The 24,255-nt window shown below is 44.2% G+C and overlaps 1 protein-coding gene across 6 annotated transcripts in view; it reads right to left on the bottom strand.

Annotated features, from left to right (window-relative positions):
• The window catches only part of ZZEF1 (zinc finger ZZ-type and EF-hand domain containing 1), a 136,676-nt gene extending 112,478 nt beyond the window's left edge, over positions 1–24,198 (bottom strand). For all 6 annotated transcript variants that reach the window (XM_055257868.2, XM_055257869.2, XM_063629624.1 and 3 more), the window contains exons 1-2: positions 23,717–24,198; positions 4,624–4,768 (exon numbers count right to left, since the gene is read on the bottom strand). In XM_055257868.2, the coding sequence (XP_055113843.1) occupies positions 4,624–4,768; positions 23,717–24,070 (499 nt within the window). In that variant the 5' untranslated portion in view covers positions 24,071–24,198. The remainder of the gene's footprint in view (positions 1–4,623; positions 4,769–23,716) is intronic.
• Between the last annotated feature and the right edge of the window lie 57 nt (positions 24,199–24,255).

Genomic DNA, 24,255 nt, shown 5'->3' with positions numbered 1-24,255 from the left:
GGCCAAATAGAGTTGAATGGGAACATGGTGGAATCAACACCTCTGCATCTTTCAAGTTCTTGATGGTGGCACCAATCTCCGCATTCCCTCCAGGAGTGCAATATTGTTTCTGATTTACTATTTTTCTAGGTAGAGCCAGCTCTGATGGCTTCCATTTGGCCTTTCCCACCGTAACAGCTCTCACCCTACTGGTCAGGGAGCCAACCTGGGGATTCTGCCAGATGCTAAGTATGTCTATTCCAATTATGCATTGGGTCCCATTCTTTCCCAATCAATGCCCTCATTTTAACAGTAGACACCTGCTGAGGCTGAGCATGCACCTTTCATTGGAGGTCAGCCACTCACATGATATGAGCTTGTATCTGATTTTCTACAATTTCAGCCCTTTGTCTAAAGAGGTAAGACTCTCACCCAGGGCAATCTTGGAAGATGTGAGGCTAAGTAAGCATTTCTGGAGACAGAATCTCTGAGCTCATCCTCTTCTTTGATCACTTTGTCCAGCAAACTTAGGAGCACCAACCAACTTCATTATAGTCCTTGGTTCTCCATATATGGCCAAAGGTATCATGTATGGAGTCACTCAACTCCTTGATTCTCAAGAGAGGTGAATCGGGAATATCAGGTGCATTTATTCTGCACAACTCTCTTAACAGTTCATGCCAAGGACTATCAGCATTCTCCATACTATTAGAGGTAGACTCCTTACCATTTTTGGGTCTAACCAGATTAAACAGCCAACTCCCAAAACTACAAAACCAACTAAAGGAATCCATCCTTAAAATTCTGTTCCTCAAAGGCCGGGCGCAGTAGCTCATGCCTGTAATCCCAGCACTTTTGGGAGGCCAAGGCGGGTAGATCATGAGGTCAGGAGTTCCAAGAGCAGCCTGGCCAACATGGTGAAACCCCGTTTCCACTAAAAGTACAAAAATTATCTGGGCGCGGTGGCGGGTGCCTGTAATCCCAGCTACTCGGGAGGCTGAGGCAGGAGAATTGCTTGAATCCGGGAGACAGAGGTTGCAGTGAGCCAAGATTGCACCACTGCACCCCAACATGGGTGACAGAGCAAGACTCCGTCTCAGAAAAAAAAAAAAAATGTTCCTTTAGAACCCCTTCTGGTTTCAAAATCTGTATGAGTCAGTGTTCTCCAGAGGGACAGAAATAATAGGATATATGTACATATAAAAGGGAGTTTATTAAGGAGAATTGGCTTACACAATCACAAGGTAAAGTCCCATGACAGGCTGTCTGAAAGCTGAGGAAGAAAGAAGCCAGGGGTGGCTCAGTCTTTTTCTTAGCTGACTCCACTGTAATACCTGAGCTTCATATTTAGGATACTGCTGATGCTGCACTGATTTGCTCAAAACCTATGTGAAAAAACAGATTTGGTGCAGTGGCTCACGCCTGTAATCCCCACATTTCAGGAGGCTAAGGTAGGTGGATTGCCTGAGCTCAGGAGTTCAAGACCAGACTGGGCAACATGACAAAACGCTGTATCTATGTTAAAAACAAAACAAAAACTCGTTCATATAATGGAAAAAGTGTTTTCATATGCTGAAACATTTGGTAAATTAACTTAGCCTTCGGTAAATGAATTCCAAGCCTAATGAAATTGGAAAAGGTACTGTTCTCTTTTTTTAAACGCTTAATCAGCAACACCATGAGATACAAAAGGAACTAGTTTTAGTACAGAATTTTTAGTTAGAAACTAAAAATTCCCACCACCAAAGCAACTTCAGCTTACAAAGGTTCATTCCAAGACTGATGAATTGGATGCTGACGAAAAGTTTTGAGTAGGAAGTCCTAAGTCATGAGCCTGCTATGTGAGTGCCTTGAGATTCGGACCCTGATGTTTTCTCAATCTCATCCCCCATTTCAGCAGTCATCCAGTGCACTACAAATTATCTGTTGGTGGATTCCCTGGTCTCAATCCCTTTGCTTTCCTCCCCAAAACTGTCTGGGGTGTCCAAACAAAGCTCCTGATGCTATCCACATGCTGGTAATGCAAAAGTGAAGTAATATGTAAACGCTAAGATAAAAGCTAGCTAAAGATAATTCAAGCCGGGTGCAGTGGCTCACGTCTGTAATCCCAACACTTTGGGTGGCCAAGACGGGTGGATCACTTGAGGTCAGGAGTTCAAGACCAGCCTCTGGCCAATATGGTGAAACCCCATCTCTACTAAAAACATAAAGATTAGCTGGATGTGGTGGCAGGTGCCTGTGCTCCCAGCTACTCGGGAGGCTGAGGCACAAGAATCACTTGAACCCAGAAGGTGGAGGCTGCAATGAATGGAGATCTCGTTGCACTCCAGCCTGGGTGACAGAGCAAGACTCTGTCTCAAAAGAAAAATAATAATAATAATTTTAACTGCCATGAGACTAGGGAAAAAGTTAACATGTATACAATTACATAATTAAAGACAACCTGAGGGAGAATGGAAATACACATTTTTTTTTCTTTTTTTTTTGAGATAGGGTCTTGCTCTATCACAGGGCTGGAGTACAGTAGCGTGATCACGGCTTACTGCAGCCTCAACCTCCTGGTCTCAAGCAATCCTCCTGCCTCAGCATCCCCAGTAGCTGGGACCAATGGTGCATACCACCATGACCTGCTAATTTTTTTCTTAAGAGATGGGGTCTCACTATGTTGCCCAGGCTGGTCTCAACTCCTGGCCTCAAGCAATCCTTCCACTTTGGCTTCCCAAAGTGCTGAGATTACAGGCATGAGCCACCATGTCTGGCTGGAAATATACATTCTTCATTAATATATGGAAACTATCCTTCCCTAGCTCAATACATCACTCAGCAGTAAGTAATCCAGAGGGGCCAAGAGCAATCAGATTTACATTTATGTGTCTATCAAATCTATTTTACCTCCATTGCTGCCCTAGTGACCCTAAGTATTATGACACCAAGTGCACAGAGCAGGAAAAATGCTGAGGTGAAGTAAACCAAGATTAAAAGGAAAATGTACAAAGTTTCTTTCTCTTTCAAACACAATTGTCTTCTCACTGGAAAAAACAAATGCTAATTTTATTATAATTCTGTCTTTATGTGTAAGTCTGAGCTCCCAAAAAAAAACACAAAAACACAGGTCATATCTTTTCCTTTTTTTTTTTTTCCAGACGGAGTTTCGCTCTTGTTGCCCAGGCTGGAGTGCAATGGTGTGATCTCAGCTCACTGCAACCACCACCTCCTGGGGTTCAAGTGATTCTCCTGCCTCAGCCTCCCGAATAGCTGGGATTACAGGCTTGCGCCAACACGCCCAGCTAATTTCTGTATTTTTAGTAGAGACGGAGTTTCTCCATGTTGGTCAGTCTGGTTTTGAACTCCCGACCTCAGGTCGGGAACTCCAACCACCTCGGCCTCCCAAAGTGCTGGGATTACAGGCGTGAGCCCTGTGCCCCGCCAGCATTGCTTAATTTTAAGCTATTTTTATTCTTACTTAAATTTCTGAATATAGTAGTCCTCCCTTATCCACAATTTCAGTTACCTGTGGTCAATAAAGACCCCAAAATAGGTGAGTATGGTACAGATACTCTGAGATACAGAGAGAGAGAGAGAGAGAGAGACCACATTCACATAATTTTTATTTTAGTATATTGTTATAATCATTCTATTTTATTGTCAGCTATTGTTACTGACCTCTTCCTTTTTTTTTTTTTTTTGAGATGGAGTCTGGCTTTGTCACCCAGGCTGGAGTGCAGTGGCGCGATCTCGGCTCACTGAAAGCTCCGCCTCCCAGGTTCACGCCATTCTCCTGCCTCAGCCTCCCGAGTAGCTTGGACTACAGGCGCCCGCCACCACGCCCGGCTAATTTTTTTGTATTTTCAGTAGAGATGGGGTTTCACTGTGTTAGCCAGGATGGTCTCGATCTCCTGACCTCATGATCTGCCCGCCTCAGCCTCCCAAAGTGCTGGGATTACAGGCGTGAGCCACCACGCCCAGCCTGACCTCTTCTTATTATGCCTAATTTATACATTAGAATTTACCATAAGTATATATATATATATATCAGAAAAATATATAGTATATATAGGGTTGGGTACTATCCTATATAGTACCCCAGATGTTTCAGGCACCCACTGGGGGTGCTGGAACATCTCCTGCATGGGTAAGGAGGGACTACTGTAATAGCTTTCTAAAAAACCACTAAGTGCTTACCACATGCCAAGAAAAATGCCCCCAAATGTGAGGACGGAGCAGAAATAAGACAGAATGTCCCTGCCCTCATGGAACTATAGTACAGGAGTGAAGACAAACACTTTACTAATAATTGAATAATGAATTGATCAATTACAATGGTAGTATGTTGCAAAAAAGAATGCAGGATGCTAAGAGAATGAACAGTGAAGGCCAAGGAGGGCTTCTGTAGTGAAATAAAGAGATCCAATAAGGAAAGCGGCCACATGACAAGGGTTCATGTTATAAAATGGTAGAACTGCTTAGCCACCACCGCACTGGGGGATGAAGGAGATGACTAAACGAAATGCTAATTCAGATCACGTGCCTAATGAACACTGTTGGGGGAGTTTACTGCATGTGGCCACAATTTTGCCTAATTTCAATCAGTAGTATAGCAAAGTTCACTTTGGCTCTAAGACAGCACCTATATGGAAGCCTCACCTGGAACCAGAGAGCAGGCCTGCAGTTGTCTGATGATGTGGCTCAGCTCCCCCTGAAGATTAGCTCCACTGGAATTCTTGAGGGCCTCCAACATGTTCTCGGCATCAACTGTCCCATCACCCTCGGCATCAAACTGGGCAAAGGCCTACAAGATAAGAGATGCGAGAAAATCAGGGCTGTTTCAAGTAACTGTTTCTTTTATTTAAAATTCTCAAGACCAGTGATTTATTTATTTTTGGTTGCAGGGAGAAGAGTCCATATACATCAACCAAAGATAAATTTAGAACAGGAACTCGCTGTGCTTTGTAGGATGTATGTATGCAAGTACACACGTACACGCAATTTTATCATCTTGTTTGTATTCCAATCTATATTCCAAGAGAGTAACCATTTAGTAATCCAAGTGAGTAATTATGTAGTAAGTCTCCTCCCCACTAAATAATTTCAGAAGGAAGCAGCCACCGTAAAGTTTTTCAACTGGTTGCGAAGTGCCAGAATATAAAGAATTGGCTTAGAATAGCACCTCGACTTTAGCTGGGCTTTTTCTTTTCCCTTTTTGAGACACGGTTTCGCTCGTCGCCCAGGCCGGAGTGCAGTGGTGCGACCTCAGCTCACTGCAACCTCCGCCTCCCGGGTTCAAGCGATTCTCCTGCCTCAGCCTCCTGAGTAGCTGGGATTATAGGCGCCTGCCACAATGCTCACCTAATTTTTTTTTTTTTTTTGTATTTTCAGTAGAGATGGGGTTTCACCATGTTGGCCAGGCTGGTCTCAAACTCCTGACCTCAGGTGATCCACCCACCTCAGCCTCCCAAAGTGCTGGGATTACAGGCGTGAGCCACCATGTCCGCCTGGGCTTTTTCTTTTAAACACTCTTTGGACACAAGAGCTAATTTGGTTTATCTGTTTCACAGCCCTGTTTTCACCAACCTTTAATTGTAATCTAACTTGCCTCTTGCCCATGTTGGGCCATCTGGGGAACCTGGTACAGTACAGTTTGGTTTAAATCTGCTCTATCACTACTCTGCTATGTGATCTTACCTAAGTTTCTTTACCTCCATAAGCCACAGCTTCTTGATCTGAAAGATGGAGCAAATATTGTCAAACTCACAGGCTGCTGCCTGGATTAAGCAACATTTGAACAGAACCCAGTACAGTGAAAGCACATCGGTCCTGTAGTGTTCCCCTTCACCTTTCTAACCTCACTCTCTGGTGTCCCTGACCCCCTTCCCTTCCATCCTACAAGACATACCTCACTTAGCAACTGCCCTCTCTCCCCAGATTTCAATACCTTCCTCAACAATGCCTTCTGTCCTGCTGATACTCTCACTCACACATCGCCCTCACCATGCAATACTTCAGGAGTCTTTAAGCCTCCTTTCCAAGTAACCCTCTCTCTTTCTTAAAACTCCTGCCCCTTTTTCTTATTTCTCTCCTCCATGAAATAGGAAAACATCCTACAGAGGATTCATGACTAACATAAATACCCCATTTCCATCATAGACCTCTGAACAATGCAGCGTTTAAGAGGAACAAATGCAAATTCCTCTTTTTGAGTCCAAAAAACATGGGCATAAATGCAGTAAGGGGGACAGTAAGCTTAGAAGCAGCATGGAAAAGATCACAGCATTCTTTTTGCCTCTATTCAACCTGGCAAGATTATACAAAAAGTTAATAGGGTCAAAGACTACACTAATCAAGGTGTAACATTCAAAAGGAGAGCAGGTATTATCTTCTTCTTCTCTGACTAGACCCAATCAAGAAAGGTGAGTTTGGTTTTGAAGCTACACACCAAAAAGAAATGAATGAAAGAGATCAGAGGACAGAAACCATGATAGAGAGAAGACTAGAAACTGTGCCCTGTTGGGGGAATCTTAAGTGTAGAGAAAAGAGGCCTGGGAGTCACACAGTCCTGATGGGCTGTAATGGGAACAAGGGAAGCTGCAGTTAAAATTCATGTCATTGGATAGAAGACAGAGGGAAATACTCATGATAAAGGTGGACCTGTCTGTTGTCATGGGGTATAAAGATGGGTTAGGAGGCCGGGCACGGTGGTTCACACCCGTAATCCCAGCACTTTAGGAGGCGGAGGTGGGTGAATCACGAGGTCAGGAGTTCAAGACCAGCCTGGCCAAGATAGTGAAACTCCGTCTCTACTAAAAATACAAAAAATTAGCCCGGCATGGTGGCAGGCACCTGTAATCCCAGCTACTTGGGAGGCTGAGGCAGAGAATTGCTTGAACCCGGGAGGCAAAGGCTGCAGTGCGCTAAGATCACACACTGCGCTCCAGCCTGGGTGACAGAGCGAGACTCTGTCTCAAAAAAAAAAAAAAAAAAAAAAAGATGAGTTAGGAGGCTCTGGGAAAAAATGCCTACCCTATCCCTCAAGGCTTCAGAGCAGTGTCTGGACAACCAGCCATCAGGAGTGTTCATAGTTCAAAAGAAGTCATACTAAACAAATGCATTTACCTCTGTTCCCTCCCAAAACCCACTAAGACAATATTATCAAGAGATCCTGGGGTGTGTTGTGTTTTAAGCACACAAAGAATACAAGATGCAACAGCTACAAAATTTTGGAAGCTTGGAAACAGATGGCTAAGTAGTACCTGGTTGGTTGATCCAAGAAGGTGGAATTCTAATCTGGGTAGGCAAGGCTGAGAAGGAAGCTGCCCCATGCTGCAGGCCCAAAAAGACTTAGGGGCTGGTAGTAACAGATGCTGTGGAAAGTGGATGTAAGTGGTAAAAAGCCTATTTTAAAAAGCAGAACTGGGCCAGGTGTGCTGGCTCATGCCTATAATTCTAGCACCTTGGGAGGCCAAAGTGCCTCCCAAAAGGGTGGGTCACTTGAGGCCAGGAGTTCAAGACCAGCCTGGCCAAGCCAGCAAAACTCCATATCTACTAAAATTACAAAATATTAGCTGGGCATCAAGGCACACACCTGTAATTCCAGCTACTCCAGAGGCTGAGGCACGAGAATCACTTGAACCCAGGAGGTGGAGGTTGCAGTGAGCCAAAATTGCAGCACTGCACTTCAGCCTGGGTGCTAGAGCAAGACTCTGTCTCAACAACAAACACAAAACAAAACAAAAAGCATAACTGACTGGATAAATGCTTTTTTTTTTTTTTTGAGAAACAATCTTGCTCTGTCACCAAGGTTGGAGTGCTGTAGCACGATCAGCTCACTGTAACCTCAAACTCCTGGGCTCAAGAGATGCTCCTGCCTCAGCCTCCCAAGTAGCTGGGACTACAGGCCTGTGTCACACCTGGCTGATCCTTTAATTCTCCTGTAGAGAAGGGGTCTCACACTTTACTGCCTAGGCTGGTCTCAAACTTCTGCCTTCAAGAGATTTTCCCACCTCGGCCTCCCAAAGAGTTGAGATTATAGGCGAGTTACCACACCCGGCTCTAAATGATCTTAAGGAGAAACTGGACTTTTTGTTTTGCTTTGAGGAGAAAAGGGCGACAGCAGTGTTGCATGTGTTTTTTAAAGTGTTATTTTGTAGAGATACATAATGAAATATTTATGGATGAAATGATATGACGTCAAGATTCACTTAAAAATAATATGGATAGGGGAAGGAAAAAGCAGGGGGCAGGTTAGAACAAATTAAATTGGCCTTAAGCTGGTAATTGTTGAAACTAGCTAATTTTACTCTTATTTCTACTTTCCTATGTTTAAAACTTTCCTACTAAAAAAAAAAGCCAGATACCCCCAATCCTGGCAGAAATCTGGGGGTGTATTCTCTCGAGAGCAGTATGGCATGTGGACTAGAAAATACCAGGCACAACTGAAAGTGAGAATACCACACTGAGAATAGGGACACCGATGTTTACTTGCTCAATGTGTAAGACTCAGTCTTCCCCCAGGTTTCTCAGAATGCTGGCAGCTAGCCCCATAGCCTCATATCCTTCAGGCAGATGACTGGAAAAGTAGTCTCTGGGGAACCTGGTAAGCTCAGGGAACGCACCTATAGCCGCCAACACTGGGGATCTCCCAACGAAAGGGCCAGACAGTTCATCTCGCTGTGAGTCCACCAGTTGACAAGCCAGACACAAAGAGCATCCAGCTTTTTAGTCCCCCATTCTTTAATGAGTGGACAGCCCAGGTCACCTGGACATTTGAGTAAAGCCTTAATATAAAACTCAGAAAAAACAACTAGGAGAGGCCAGGTGTGGTGGCTCACGTCTGTAATCCCAGCACTTTGGGAGGCTGAGGCCAGCGGATCACTTGAGGCCAGGAATTTGAGACCAGCCTGGCCAACATGATGAAACCCTGTCTCTACTAAAAATACAAAAAAATTAGCTGGGCATGGTGGCGCATGCCTGTAATTCCAGCTACTCAGGAGGCTGCGGCACAAGAATCGCTTGAAGCCAGGAGGCGGAGGTTGCAGTGAGCTGAGATGGCGCCACTGCACTCCAGCCTGGGTGACAGAGCCAGACTCTGTCTTAAAAAAAAAAAAAAAAAGACAACTAGGAGAAAAGACAGACTATGCAGGGAAAATTAAACTTCAAAAAGATGATTAATATCTTCAGAGAAATATTTTTCTAAAGTTTTTTTTTTTTTTTTTTTTTTAATTTGAGACAGAGTTTAGTTCTGTCACCCCAGCTGGAGTGCAGTGGCATGATCTCGGCTCACTGCAACCTCTACCTCCCAGGTTCAAGTGATTATCCTGTCTCAGCCTCCCAAGTAGCTGGGACTACAGGCATGCATCATCACGCTGGCTAATTTTTTGTATTTTTTGGTTGAGATGGAATTTCACCATGTTGGCCAGGCTGGTCCTGAATTCCTGGCCTCAAGTGATCTGCCTGCCTTGGCCTCCCAAAGTGCTGGGATTACAGCTGTGAGCCACTGCACCCGGCCCAAAAAACATTTTTAATACCAACTTTACTAAGGTATGTAATTCACACACTATAAAGTTCATCCTTTTAAAGTGTATAATTCAGTAGGTCTTAGTATACTCAGAGTTGTGCAACCACTACTCTCATAATAGATATTGCAATCATGAAAGAACAGGGTACTATTACTAAAAACAGGATACTGAGAAAATGTTTAAAAGCTCTTGAAGGGAGTATAAATTAGTTCGATCACTGTGGAAAGCAATGCGGTGATTCTTCAAAGAGCTAAAAACAGAACTACCATTTGACCCAGCAATCCCATTACTGGGTATATACCCAGAGGAAGAGATATCATTCCACCATAAAGACACATACACACTAATGTTCACTGCAGCACTATTCACAATAGCAAAGACATGCAATCAACCTAAATGCCCAACAATGACAGACTGGATGAAGAAAATGTGTAGTCCTTCAACATAAATAAGGTAAAAAGAAAAAAAAGAGGGCCGGGCGCAGTGGCTCACACCTGTAATCCCAGCACTTTGGGAGGCCGAGGTGGATGGATCACAAGGTCAGGAGTTCCAGACCAGCCTGTCCAATATGGTGAAACCCCATCTCTACTAAAAATACAAAAATTAGCCAGGTGTGGTGGTGGGCACCTATAGTCCCAGCTACTCGGGAGGCTGAGGCAGGAGAATCACTTGAATCCAGAAGGCGGAGAAAAAGAAAAGAATAAAAAAGAAAATATGGTACATATACACCATGGAATACTATGCAGCCATAAAAAGAACAAGATCATGTCTTTTGTGGGAACATGGGTGGAGCTGGAGGCCACTATCCTTAGCAAACTAAGGCAGGAACAGGAAACCAAATACTGCATGTTCTCACTTACAAGTGGGAGCTAAATGATGAGCACTCATGAACACAAAGAAGGAACAATGGACCCTGCGGCCTACCTAAGGAGGGAGGGTGAGAGGAGGGAGAGGAGCAGAAAAAATAACTATTGGGTACTGGCTTAGTTGTAATGTGTACAACCAACCCCCATGACATGAGTTTACCGCTATAACAAAACTGCACGTGTACCCCCGAACCTAAAAAGTTTAAAAATACGAGGTCAGGCACGGTGGCTCATGCCTGTAATCCCAGCACTTTGGGAGGCTGAGGCGGGCAGATCAACCTGAGGTCAGGAGTTTGAAACTAGCCTGGCCAACATGGCGAAACCCCATCTCTACAAAAATACAAAAATTAGCCGGGCGTGGTGGTGGGCACCTGTAATCCCAGCTACTGGGGAGGCTGAGGCAGGAGAATCGCTTGAACTCGGGAGGTGGAGCTTGCAGTGAGCCGAGATCTCGCCCTTGCACTCCAGCCTGGGCGACAGAGCGAGACTCCGTCTCAAAAGCAAAACTAAATAAATAAAAATAAAAAGCTCTTGAAAATGAAAATATCACAACAAAACAAAAATCTCAAAGGAAAGGTTGGAAGTGAAGTGAAGTGACCAAAGTGCCCACAAAGTAGAGCCAACAGACAAAACTATGGAAACCGGGAGAGGAAAGCGAAGGAAATCAGGGGACCAGTTCAAGACGTCCCACATCCAAACAAGAGTTTAAGAAAGATGGAATGCAGAAAATGTAGGGGAGGAAACCACTATCATTATGCTTCAAGATCATTTCCCCAAACTGAACAACATGAGTTCGGTGACTGCAGGGGCTGATTACCCTACACACGGGATGAAAGTGCATCACAGTGAAATTTTTTAAGACTGAGGAAAAAGGGAAGTCCTGCTTCCAGGGAGAAGAAACAGTTTCTATGTCAAAGGTCAAGATTCCGAATGGGACTCAATCAGCAGTCACACAGAAGCCAGAAGGCAATGAAAGCAGTGACTGCCACATTCTGGGGCGTGCCCTTTCTAACCCGGAAGTCAATACTCAGCCCAAATCCCATCAACTGTGAGAGAGCAGAAAAAAATCATTCCTACACATGCAAGGTTCTCAAAAGATGAACTACTCAATCCTCCCTTTTTCAGAAAGCTACTAGAGGACACAGCCACCGGAATGAAGAAATATGCCAAGACAGGAGAAGAATGGGATCCAAACAAGAGAAAATGAATCCCCAGGATGATGGAGCTTCTCAGATGACACCCGCACAGCCGACCTAGAGAATAACAAATCTAGATTAAAGCAGATCAGAAGGATTCAGGAAATACTTCCTTGAGAAGATGAAGTTGATAGAATGCTCATGTGTTTAAACATATTGAACGTCTCTGTTAGAGGAGATTTAGACAACTGGCAGAGAATCTGGGACTAAACTAATTATAAAAGACCGAAATTAGGAAAATAAAAGTACCTATTCAATTGTTAACTCCAAAGAAAATAAAAAGATGTATAGGAAAAAAAAAAGGCCAGATGCAGTGGCTCATGCCTGTAATCCCAGCACTTTGGGAGGCTAAGGTGGGTGGATTGCTTGAGTCCAGGAGTTCAAGACCAGTGCGGGCGATGTGTCAAAACCTCCACTCTACAAAAATATACAAAAACTAGCCAGGCATGGTGGCACACACCTGTAATCCCAGCTAGTCGAGAGGCTGAGGTGGGAGGATCACTTGAGCCTAGGGGGTCGAGGCTGCAGTGAGCCAAGGTTGCACCACTGTACTCCAGCCTGGGTGACAGAGCAAGACCCTGTCTCAAAAAAAAAAAAAAACCCAAAAAAACACATGGTACTACATGGCAAAGCAATGTAAAGAACTTACGTAATCATAATAAGGTAAAGGTCCAAGCGTGATCTAAACAAAATGGACAGAATTGTAGAAGGAGAACAGGGGACGTGCATGCATAGGAAGGTGAAAGACAACTTAAGTCTCATCACTGATGGTGGAAATAAAATAGATAAAGCCTAAAACTGAAAACAATCACAAAGAACATAAACATATTACTTGGTAATACAGAGTTAAACACTCAAGAACCAGCTAGAGTTGAAAACTAATTGTTCTTGGGGAACGAGACATTGGGACAGGACAGCAGGAAACCATTGTTTCTTGTTCAAGTCTTGTCAGCTATATACCGTGTGCATGTCCAACTGATAAAAATAAAAGTCTAAATTTTCTTTTTTTTTCTTTTCTTTTTTTTTTTAGACACCAGGCTGGAGTACAGTGGTGCGATCATGGCTCACTTCAACCTCTGCCTCCAGAGTTTAAGCGATTCCCATGCCTCAGCCTCCCGAGTAGCTGGGATTAAAGGCATGCGCCACCATACGTGGCTAATTTTTGTATTTTTCCTAGAGCTGGGGTTTCGCCATGTTGGCCAGGCTGGTCTCGAACTCCTGGCCTCAAGTGATCCACCTGCCTCGGCCTGTAATCCCAGCACTTTGGGAGGCCAAGGCGGGCAGTTCACGAGGTCAGGGCATCGAGACCATCCTGACTAACATGGTGAAACCCCGTCTCTACCAAAACTACAAAAAATTAGCCGGGCGTGGTGGTGGGCGCCTGTAATCCCAGCATTTTGGGAGGCCAAGGCGGGTGGATCATGAAGTCAAGAGATCGAGACCATCCTGGCTAACACGGTGAAACTCCGTCTCTACTACAAATACAAAAAATTAGCCAGGTGTGGCAGCAGGCGCCTGTAGTCCCAGCTACTTGGGAAGCTGAGGCAGAAGAATGGCATGAACCCAGGAGGCGGAGCTTGCAGTTAGCTGAGATCGCACCACTGCACTCCAAACTGGGCGACAGAACGAGACTCCATCTCAAAAAGAAAGTGGAGCAGGTGGGGGAAGAAGGAGGTGGCACAGAGCATAGCCTCATCTTCTCTGAGGCCCCGCGATGGGAACACTACACTACCAGATAATAGCTACTTCCCAACTTGTTCACATTATAGCATACTGAGAAAATAATGATATTTGTAAGACTCAAGGTCTGAGGAGATTAGCACAGCTATCATTCATTCGGTTGGGAATGACACACAGACTTGGAAAGTCTGAATCAATATTTGGGCACTCGTTAAATGCCAGGCACTGAGCAGAGCATTTTATATGCTATAATGGCATTTATTCCTCATAACAGTAACAGTAGTATTAACCTCCCCATCTTATAGTTGTACAGAGAGGTCAGGTACCTTGCCTGAGGTCACACAGCTAGTGTTTGCATCTAAGGCTTCAGGGTTCATGTTCTTCACCACAACTCCCTTCCCCTTCCTTTGACCAGATAACCCCTGGGGTTCCTTACCATCTGGAGACCAAATGCTTAAAACCTCTTTGCTCCATTACTTTCCTCCATCTATAAAAGTTGCTTTCAGCACCTTTTGTCCAGGTGAACGCCTATCAACTCTAGAAGTGAGACTCACTCCCTCTAAATCTCAAGGTAGCACTCAAGTCCCACTTCCACCAAAACTTCCACAAATCAAGCACTCCCTGCACCTCCAACTTCCCACACAACTCCTGCTGTGTATTGCTAACAAAAATTCTATATAACCAAGGCTATAAAAATAGTGACATTTTTGCTATTTTTTTTTTTCCTTTTTGAGACAGGGTCTTTATCTACCACCCAGGCTAGAGTGCAGTAGCATGATCACAGCTCACTGCAGCCTTGACCTCCCAGGTTCAAGCGGTCCTCCCACCTCAGCCTCCTGAGTGGCTGGGACATGCTCAGCTAGTTTTTTATTTTTTTGTAGAAACAAAGTCTCATTATGTTACCCAGACTGGTCTCAAACTCCTGGGGTCAAGCAATCCTCCTGCTTTGGCCTCCCAGACTGCTGGGTTTATAGGCATGAGCCACTGCGCCAGGCCATTTTTGCTATTTTTAATAGATTCTATTGATTCATCAATAGTTAATGAATATGATAAAAGAGATTTTCGAATAAAACAAAAACAAATAATTTTGGCTAAGAAACAAAATTACCACAGCTTTGTGAACAGCTTCACCAAATAATTATGTAATTTCCTAACACTCAGAAACTGACTGTCTTAAGAAAAGAAATGTTCAGGTTTGCTACCCAGGAGTCTGAGGTGGGAAGACGACTTGAGCCTGGGAGTTCACGGTTGCAGTGAGCTGTGATCATACCACTTACTCCAGCCTGGGTGACAGACAGAAACTGGTTTTGTTTTTTTTTGTTTTTTTTTTTAAGTATGTTTATATAGTCTCCCTAAACCTCAGCTTCCTCATTAAGCTTGGGTTTTCTCCACTGTAAAATGGATTTAGATGTGAAACAGGGTTTAGTGAGGATTAAGCAGGATAATAATATAAACAAATTCTATAAACTAAGGAGTACCACATGTTACCTATTGCCATTGGTTTTGAACTTTAAATGTATTTTCAAAATCCTGGCCAAAAGACTTTACAGAAGCCCATTTACTCATACATTCATTCAGCACTATCTGATAAGTTGCCATTATACACACACACACATTATATAATATATACTATATAGTATATATTATGCTATATAATTATATATAATATATGCTAATAATTATATAACATATACTATATAATTATATACTATACAATATATCATGCTATATAATTATATATAATATATACTATATAATTATATATAATATATATACTATATAATTATATATATTTATATATACATATAATTATATAGTATATGTAATTATAATATATATAATTATATAGTATATATTATATGTTATATATAGTATATATAATTATATATACATATAATTATATAGTATATATTACATATGATATAGTATACTATATAGTATATACTATATCATATAGTATAAATTATATAATATATACTATATAAACTATAATATATAAACTATACAATATATATCATATAGTATATATTATATAGTATACACTATATATTATATAGTGTATACTATATATTATATAGTGTATACTATATAATATATAGTGTATACTATGCAGTATATATTATATAGTTTGTACACTATGTAACACATATATACTATATACAATATATAATATAGTATATATATTATACCTCATATATTAATATTATATATATTATATTAGTGTTATATTAATATGCTATATAATATATATAATATATAAATACCTGATCCTGTGCTTGGCTCTGTGGATACAAAGATGATACAAAGATGAATAGGGCACACATAGTCCTTTCCCTTCAAAAACCTCACAGCCTAGAAGACAGATCTGTAAACCAACAGCAGCAATGTAGTAGGTGTGACAATTACAATGCGAGAAGAGTATAAACTATTTACAACAGCCAGTGTTAGTGAGCACCAGGCAGAGTTCTAAGCCCTTCACATGGATCAACTTACATTTTCCACAACTCTAAAGGTAGGTACTACCTTTTTGCTGGTGGCGAACAGAGAGGTTAAGTATTTTTTTTAAGGCATATGGTTAGTACATGATGGAGCTTGAATTTGAACCCTGGACTGATTCCAGATGCCACTATTAACCACTACACCATGGGCCAACAGACACTCCAGGGATGAGAAGTCCAAGACAGGGAGGGGCGTTAGGGGAAATGGCCCAGAAAAAAACAACCCTTAAACTGTGCTTTAATGGATAACTAGGAGTTTGAAAGTATACGGTGAGGGAGAGGCAATCTCAGGTAGAGGGGACAGAGTGTCAGCATACATAAAGACTGTATGGCAGATAGTGAGAACTATGACCTGCCTGGTGTGGCTGGAAAGGAACAGGGCAGGTGAGGAAGAGAGGGCTAGAGGTCAGAATAAAAGAACCTGGCAGACCCAGGATGAAGAGTTCAGCTATTACAGTAAGGGCACCATGGGGCCACTGGAGACTATTGTGGGTGGAGGGTACTGATCACCCCAGATCTGCATAAGCTCTCTTATGTGTGGGACCTACAAATCTCTTAAAATATGTGCCTTTGTGCCAGATGCATTGGCTCACGCCTGTAATCCCAGCACTTCGGGAGCTCAAGGCAGGCGGATCACTTGAGCCCAGGAGCTCAAGACCAGCCTGGGTAACATGATGAAACCCCATCTCTACTAAAAACAAAAAAGTTAGCCTGGCATGGTGAGGGGCACCTGTAGTCCCAGCTACTCAGGAGGCTGAGGCAGGAGAATTCCTTGAACCCGGGAGGCAGAGGTTGCAGTGAGCTGAAATCACCACTGCGCTGCAGCCTGGGCAACAGAGTGAGACTCCATCTTTAAAAAAAAAAAAAAAAAAAAAAAAGCTGCCTCTGTACAGCCTGAATCCATTCTCCACTGTCTCTGAGAGTGCTCAGCCACCTTCTGTTACACACATCCGTGATGCTTTCCAGCTCATCTCCTCTGGACAGTTCTGACAGCAGTAACTCTCTTCCTCTAGTCAACTGAAACCTGCCTCCTCGAAGCGACCATCCCTGGGGCCATTCAGAACACATCTACTCCTTCTGCCCAGAGACAGCCTGCAGATCACTGATAATAGTGATCAGGTCCTCAGAGTTCCCACCAAACCCTTCTCCATTCTTTCCACCAGCTCTCCATTTGCTATGGTCTCAGTCTCATTCCCATCCTGATTGTCCCCTTTGGGATCCCTCTAGTTTGTCAATAAACTTCAGAACAAGTGCTTCTCAACTTTTATTGGCTGATCCAGTAAAATATATTTTGCGTCATGACTTAGTATACACATAATTGGTATCAAAGATCCAAGAAACAATGTAATACTTTTTCTCATCAGTTACAATGTACTCTGATATTTTTCTCTTTTTTTTTTTTTTTTTTTTAGACGGTGTCTCGCTCTGTTGTCAGGCTGGAGTGCAGTGTTGCGATCTCGGCTCACTGCAACCTCTGCCTCCCGGGTTCAAGTGATTCTCCTGCCTCAGCCTCCCGAGTAGCTGGGACTACAGGCGCACGTCACCACACTCAGCTAACATGGTGAAACCCCTGTCTCTACTAAAAATACAGAAATTAGCCAGACATGGGGGCAGGTGCCTGTAATCCCAGCTAATCGGGAGACTGAGGCAGGAGAATCGCTTGAAACTGGGAGGCGGAGGTTGCAGTGAGCCAGTATTGTGCCACTGCACTTCAGCCTGGGTGACAGAGTGAGACTCCGTCTCAAAAAAAAAAAAAAAAAAAAAAAAAAAGACATTGTAGAGGCTACAATAAACATCTTGGAACTGAACTACAACCATAAAAAACAGTAACACTACCAATTACAACACTTATTGAGCACTGAGCAGGTGAGCTGGTTTTATGGGTGAGGCAACTGAGACACTCTGGTCAAGTTGACCAAAGTCACCTGGCTTGAGAATGGTGGAACTAGAACTTGCTCACAAGCTGGTTGGCTTGAGGCCCAATTCCCAACCTCAGTCTAAAGAACAGCAGAATGAGCAGACTCATAACATGGCACACCCACTGACGCTGTTACAGGCTAATTACACACCTGTCCAGGTTGTTATGAAAAGGGTCCCTTTTCGGGGGAACAGAGGGGACAGCTTGCAGGCAATGAGTACCAAGGTCCCAGCCGGTTCAGACTCTAGACTAGGTGCTAAAGTATCATTCCCAAAATGGGCCATGCCCTCTCACTTCAGTATATTTGCATATGCTGTGCCTTTCAGACAGAAAATCTCTTTCTTCCTTTGCCAGGCAAATTCTTCCGGCCTCTCAAGCCTTGTTTTGGTGAAGCCTTTCTCAAACTCCATGCTGCTGGTAAGTGCTTCTCTGTGGTCCCTGAAATTGGAGTGGGCTTAGGATGGAGCAGGGAGCAGACAGGAGGAGAAGGAGAGCAAAGGACAAAATTCCCACATACGTGGGAAACGGGACAATAAAGTGGCTGCTTAAAAAGCACTGGGAGACAAGGGTAGAAGGTATGAGAGTGTAAAGGCTGCTCCACTAGTCAGATGTGATTCTGAAGGCAATGGGGAGCCACTGAAGTTTCTAAAGCAAGGCAGTACCATGGTGAGGTGGTATTTTGGAAATCAGGGAGAGACAAAAGAGCTGTGGACTTTCCTCCATAGCTCTCCTAGGTCATGAATTTCTCCAAAGAAACCAATACCATTAACTCCCCCACAGCAAAGCACACAAAGCCAAAGTAAGCAAAAATAATCTCCACTCGGCCAGGCACAATGGCTCACGTCTGTAATCCCAGCACTTTGGGAGGCCAAGGCGGGCGGATCACAAGGTCAGGAGATCGAGACCATCCTGGCTAACACAGTGAAACCCCGTCTCTTACTAAAAAATACAAAAAATTAGCCGGGCGTGGTGGTGGGCGCCTGTAGCCCCAGCTACTCAGGAGCCTGAGGCAGGAGAATGGTGTGAACCCGGGAGGCGGAGCTTGCAGTGAGCCGAGATTGTGCCACTGCACTCCAGCCTGGGCGACAGACACTCTGTCTCAAAATAATAATCATCATCATCTCCACTCACCAAGGATCTTTCCTGTCCTGCCTCATCACCACCCACAGCCAGCCATCCCTTACCAAAGACCACCTGTGTACAATGGTAGTGCAGGCAGGTGGCTGGCAGCCTCACAGCCTAGCTGCACAACAAGGCCAGACGGTATGCTCTAAGTGCCAAAGGATCTGTACAGAACAGATAACAGGAGCCTCAGGTGTAGGGCTGAAAACACCATTATGGAGACACTATCTGAATCATGCCATAGAAGACGTGGTGCTGACCAGGTGACAGTGCCAAGGTGGGGAATCTTCAAGAACTGATAGCAAGGTCCATACAGGACAATGCAGGCGTCCCACTAGCCAGCACAGGGCTCGTGCGGGGGGAAGATAAATTAGGTAAGGGAGTTAGGAACAAAGCAGGCATCCCACTAGCTAGCACAGGGCTGGTGCAGGTGGGGGAAAGGTAAATTAGGTGAGAGAGTTAGGCTGATGTGTGGGCTTCAACCGATTCAGGCAAATACATATTTGGTCCCTTGGGTAGTGGAGAGCGGAGGGCTCCCGGCTGAGGGCAAAAAAAGCTGGCAGCCCGCTGTTGCTTTATGGTGCACACACACAGCTCTTAGAGTCGATAGTCTTAAAAGGGCAGATAACCACATCTGCAGATTCCTACGGGCACAGTTCCTGGGTTCAAAGCCATTCTAAATTAGGTGATTAATACTTTTCACATAATAATATGAAGATGGACACAGGGCTTTTCTACAAACTTCCTGTAAACCCAAGTGACTAAGAACCTTTTAAAGTTTTCACAAAGGCCGGGCGCGGTGGCTCATGCTTGTAATCCCAGCACTTTGGGAGGCCGAGGCGGGCGGATCACGAGTCAGGAGATCGAGACCACCATGAAACCCTGTCTCTACTAAAAATACAAACAATTAGCCGGGCATGGTGGCGGGCGCCTGTAGTCCCAGCTACTCGGAGAGGCTGAGGCAGGAGAATGGCGTGAACCCGGGAGGCGGAGCTTGCAGTGAGCCGAGATCGTGCCACTGCACTCCAGCCTGGGCGACACAGCGAGACTCCGTCTCAAAAAAAATAAATAAATAAAAAACAAAGTTTTCACAAAAACCATATTTAACTGTTTCCTTCAATGTCAAGAAATATTAAAAGGTTACAGGCTGAATATAAAATATGAGGTTTGAGTGTGTGGGGACTATGACTTCTACAGTCTCCCAAAGCACCTGGGCACTGGCAACCACCCAGGCCTGTGCTAAGATGATGAACAGAGATGAATCAAAAAGGCCCTCCCCTTAGAGCTTGCCACCCCAGGAATTTCACAAAGTAGGCACGAAAACTATGTGGCAAATTAATAAAATACAACCTATTCATATGAAATTTCACTTTAGGGCCATCTGCTATCATCCTGTGCTCAGCACGTTTTTCTCCCCTAGATTTTCTAGAATCATGCTCTAAGAGCATAAATATCTAATCTATAACCTCTGATGTGAAATAAGAACTTAATTTTAATTCTATTTCCCCTCTACATGGCAGTCAATTAAATATTGCTCCTTGTGAGCAAACTAAAGAGTCCCTTCTCCCTGGACCACACCTACCATGAGAAAAGGTGTGTTGTACTATAAAATGATAATGTTTCAGACTTTGGTCCACGGTCCAACTCCAAGAACTTCTTTATAACACCTCCTCAAGTAACTGAGGTCACAGGAATGTGAAAGCAAGACAGCTGCGTGGACACGAATGGCAGCGTAGGTTGGGAAGCCAAAGAAGAAACATGTAACACTTGGAAACTCTCAGCATTATAATAAACCATGCACACCCATGGCAATCTGTTTTACCAATGTTAGCTCTTATAAAAACGAATGATGGAAACAACTTGTCATTTTAGTTGCTACTATAAAGACATTACTTCACAAGCCCTTCATCTTGCAGTAAAATATAGCAGTATATTCTCAAAAGCTTAGATGTGGATTAACAACGCAGAATTAACCGTGTAAGTATACACAAAAGTATATACTTATTCAGGTCTAAGGATAGACATTCTTAAAGCACAGAATCAAATGCATGGCTAATTCTTATCTTCTTTGGCTAGTCCTAACTTACTAGTCCTTACAGACAGAGCAGCCATCATGAGATTATCATGAGAGAGGGTGGCCACTGTGAGATTATCACAATCAGGTTTTTAAACTTTGGCTAAGCCTCACTCACAGAACTCTTATGACCTGGCTATGTCAATCAAAGACTGCCAAATATAACTCAATATTTTCTCTCCCCTTCCTCAATAATTAAGTCCTGATTTTTAGCTGAATATATGGCCATGGAAAAAGAATCTTTCCCAGCCTCTCCTGCAGGTAACTGCAGCCATGTGACTGAATTTTGGCCTATGGGATGTAAGCTATGCCCATAAGAGAGTGGGCATGGCTCCTTCCTTCTCCTTCCCTTTTCCCTTTCTTGCTTGTTGGAATGTGGAAAATGATGGCAGGAGTCAATAGAATTACTAAGTGGAAGATGTCCGTGGAGGATGACAGCACAAGATGGATGAAGCCAGGTCCCTGATGATGATAAAACTGCCACATCAACCCTGGACTGCCTACCTGGACATTTTCCTAAGAAAGTAGCTTCTTTTTATGTTTAAACCACTGATGCATTAGGTTTTCTGTCCCTTGAAAAAGTTCTGTGTATCCCTAATACACCATACCAGACTTCTTCCAGATTCTCTGGACTTTGGACTTTTGTGGATACAATTTCCTCTGCCTGAAACGCTGTCAACTATCTCCTGTAACAGTATCTGCTTTCACCATTCCCCTGTGGGCTGAAATGTTACGTTCTCAGGTAAGTCTTGCTTGAGCCCTAAGTGAGGTTAAATACACTTGCTATTTATTCCTTATACCTTCCCTCCATTAACACTCACCATATCTTATAATTACTGGGTTAATATCTGTCTCTTCCACCACAACTACATACTCTTTAAGAGCAAGTATCTGCTTTGTCCACTGTCATCCAAGTGAGTGGCACTCAATATACGCCCAATAAACATTTGCTCAGTGAACAATAACGCCACAACCACTGAATGATTTCTAGACCACACCTCGAGTATTTCTTGACCTTCTATTAAGGGACTCCTATGAACTCTATAAAGTTCTATTTCTGTCAGATACTCTCAGAATGTAAACGGTGTTTCTCTCCATTTGCCTTTGCTCAAATCTGCAAAGTGCCAGCTCCTTCAACAGTTCTGCATGGTTCTTCCCACTACCACTTCATATTCTCACAATACGCATAGATACTAGAGGGAAGGAACTATGTGTATTCTTGGAAAAAAAGATCTTTCATTAACTAATATGAATTTTTTTTTTTTGAGACAAGAGTCTCGCTCTGTGGCCCAGGCTGGAGTGCAGTGGCGTGATCTCAGCTCACTGCAACCTCCGCCTCCTGGGTTCAAGCGGTTGTCCCACCTCAGCCTCCCAAGTAGCTGGGATTACAGGCACCCACCACCATGCCCAGCTAGTTTTTGTATTTTTAGTAGAGATGGGGTTTCACCACGTTGGCCAGACGGGTCTCGAATTCCTGACCTCAGATGATCCTCCCGCCTCAGCCTCCCAAAGTGCTGGGATTACAGGCGTGAGCCACGCGCCTGGCCATGACTATCATTTTTAAAAGCTGGGATGCCTTAAAGGTACTTTATTCATAAGAAACACACAAACTACATTATCTGAATTCTGGCCATGTACAGGAAGACATTCTTAAAATATTTTAAAAGCCTCTGATTTTAAGATGAACAGAACCTTTTAAAGGCATTACAAGTACCCGCTGGTTTACTGCTTTATGTACTCACCCTTCACGGCCACTGAAGTTTCTGGCTGACTCATTTTCACAAAATAAGTACCTTTTTGGTTATACCGTGGAGTTAAAAGAAAGAGGATCCCAGGAAGGAGGTAGTGACACATTAAAAACAAAAAATAGGGTGGGGGTGGAGGGAGAGAGAGCATCAGGAAGAATACCTAATGGATGCTGGGCTTAATACCTGGGTGACGGGATGATGTGTGGAGTAAACCACCATGGCACACGTTTACCTATGTAATAAATCTGCAAATCCAAATCCTGCACATGTACGCCTGAATTTAAAATAAAAGTTGAAAGAAAGAAAAAAAAAAAAAAACAAGAGATCTAGGTGATAGCCTGTTTTACTAATGATTGACTGGGTAACCCTGAATCAGTCTTCTTAACTCGAAGTGAAGCGCCCAGTAAATAAACTCCCAAGATGCCTTGCAGGGAAAATATTTTGTTGCCAAATCAATTTGCTCTCTTAATGATTTAGCAGACATGATCTTGGTGATTATATGAAGAACTGTATAATTACAAGTATTCACAGGAAACCTGGTATTTGCCTATCAGTTTCAGATCCTATGAAGGTTTAAATGAGTCTAATATATGGTTCTTTAAGGATCTACAAACCAGTATGTATTTTGGAAAAGCTAGTTTTTGCATGAGGAGGATAGGTTTTAGAATGTGCGCCTTTCCAGCGTGTTACTACTGTCTTTCCACAATTATTCGGTGCCCACACTGAATTCGGAAGGTGCTGTGTAAAAACCTGGACAGGACAATATAAAAAATGGTTTTCAGCGCCACTCCTCCTATCCTTACATCTCTTTTCTCTCCAAACTGTTCGAGAACCTGATAAAAGATCTCCAGAGAGTAGCGTCAATCAACTGCACAAAGGTCTGCATTACAACATACAGACACATGTGGGCTTGTCCAGCTCTTCAGAGCAAGGACGGCCTAATGCAGGCATTCCAGACCTCTAACACAGGTTAAAGACAGACGAAGCAAACGCCTGGTAAAAAGCTGGAAACACCTCATAGAGGTCCCCGCCTGGCCTCTCCAAAGCAAATGCCCACCTCTTCCTTCAGTACCCTGGGGGCGACCGCCCTGCCCCACCCCCGCAGTCGCCTGCCGGCCCTGACCTCCTCGAACTGCTCGCTAGAGCAGCCGGCGCCGCGAGCCTCCAGCAGCTCCCGGAACTGCTCCAGAGTGACGGACTCTTCGCCGCGGCCCAGCCGCTCTTCCAGCCAGCGAAACAACGCGCCGCGATGCCTCGACACCAGCGACTCGCAGGGGGGTGTGGGCAGCAACGCAGCAGCAGCCTCTCGCAGCCTGGCCGGCTCCAGCAGCGCCGCGGCGGGTGGTAGCGCTGGAGCCGCGAGGCCCGGGCCGGGGGTCGTGCCCGAGACCGCGGCCCAGTCCTGGTGTGGGCCCCAGCCCTCGCCCCCGGCAGCTGCCGCTTCGTCTTCACTGCTGTGACTCGGAGCGTTCCCCATGGGGTCTCCGTCTTGGGCGCCTGGCTCTGCAGCCGCCGCCGCCTCCTCGCCTCGACCTGTCAACCTCCGACAGCAGCCGGCGGGCGGGGACGGGGAGGAGACGACGGCGGCCTCTGCGGCTTCCGGCTTCCTGGCCGTCAAGCGACGACCGCTGTCGCAAAGGCGCCGTCACGTAGATAGGCGGC

Source organism: Symphalangus syndactylus, chromosome 20, assembly GCF_028878055.3.
Source record: "Symphalangus syndactylus isolate Jambi chromosome 20, NHGRI_mSymSyn1-v2.1_pri, whole genome shotgun sequence".
In the NCBI taxonomy this organism is placed as follows: Eukaryota; Metazoa; Chordata; class Mammalia; order Primates; family Hylobatidae; genus Symphalangus; species Symphalangus syndactylus.
Note: the sequence above shows the minus strand (reverse complement) of the source record. Positions and strands in the feature narration are given on the sequence as shown.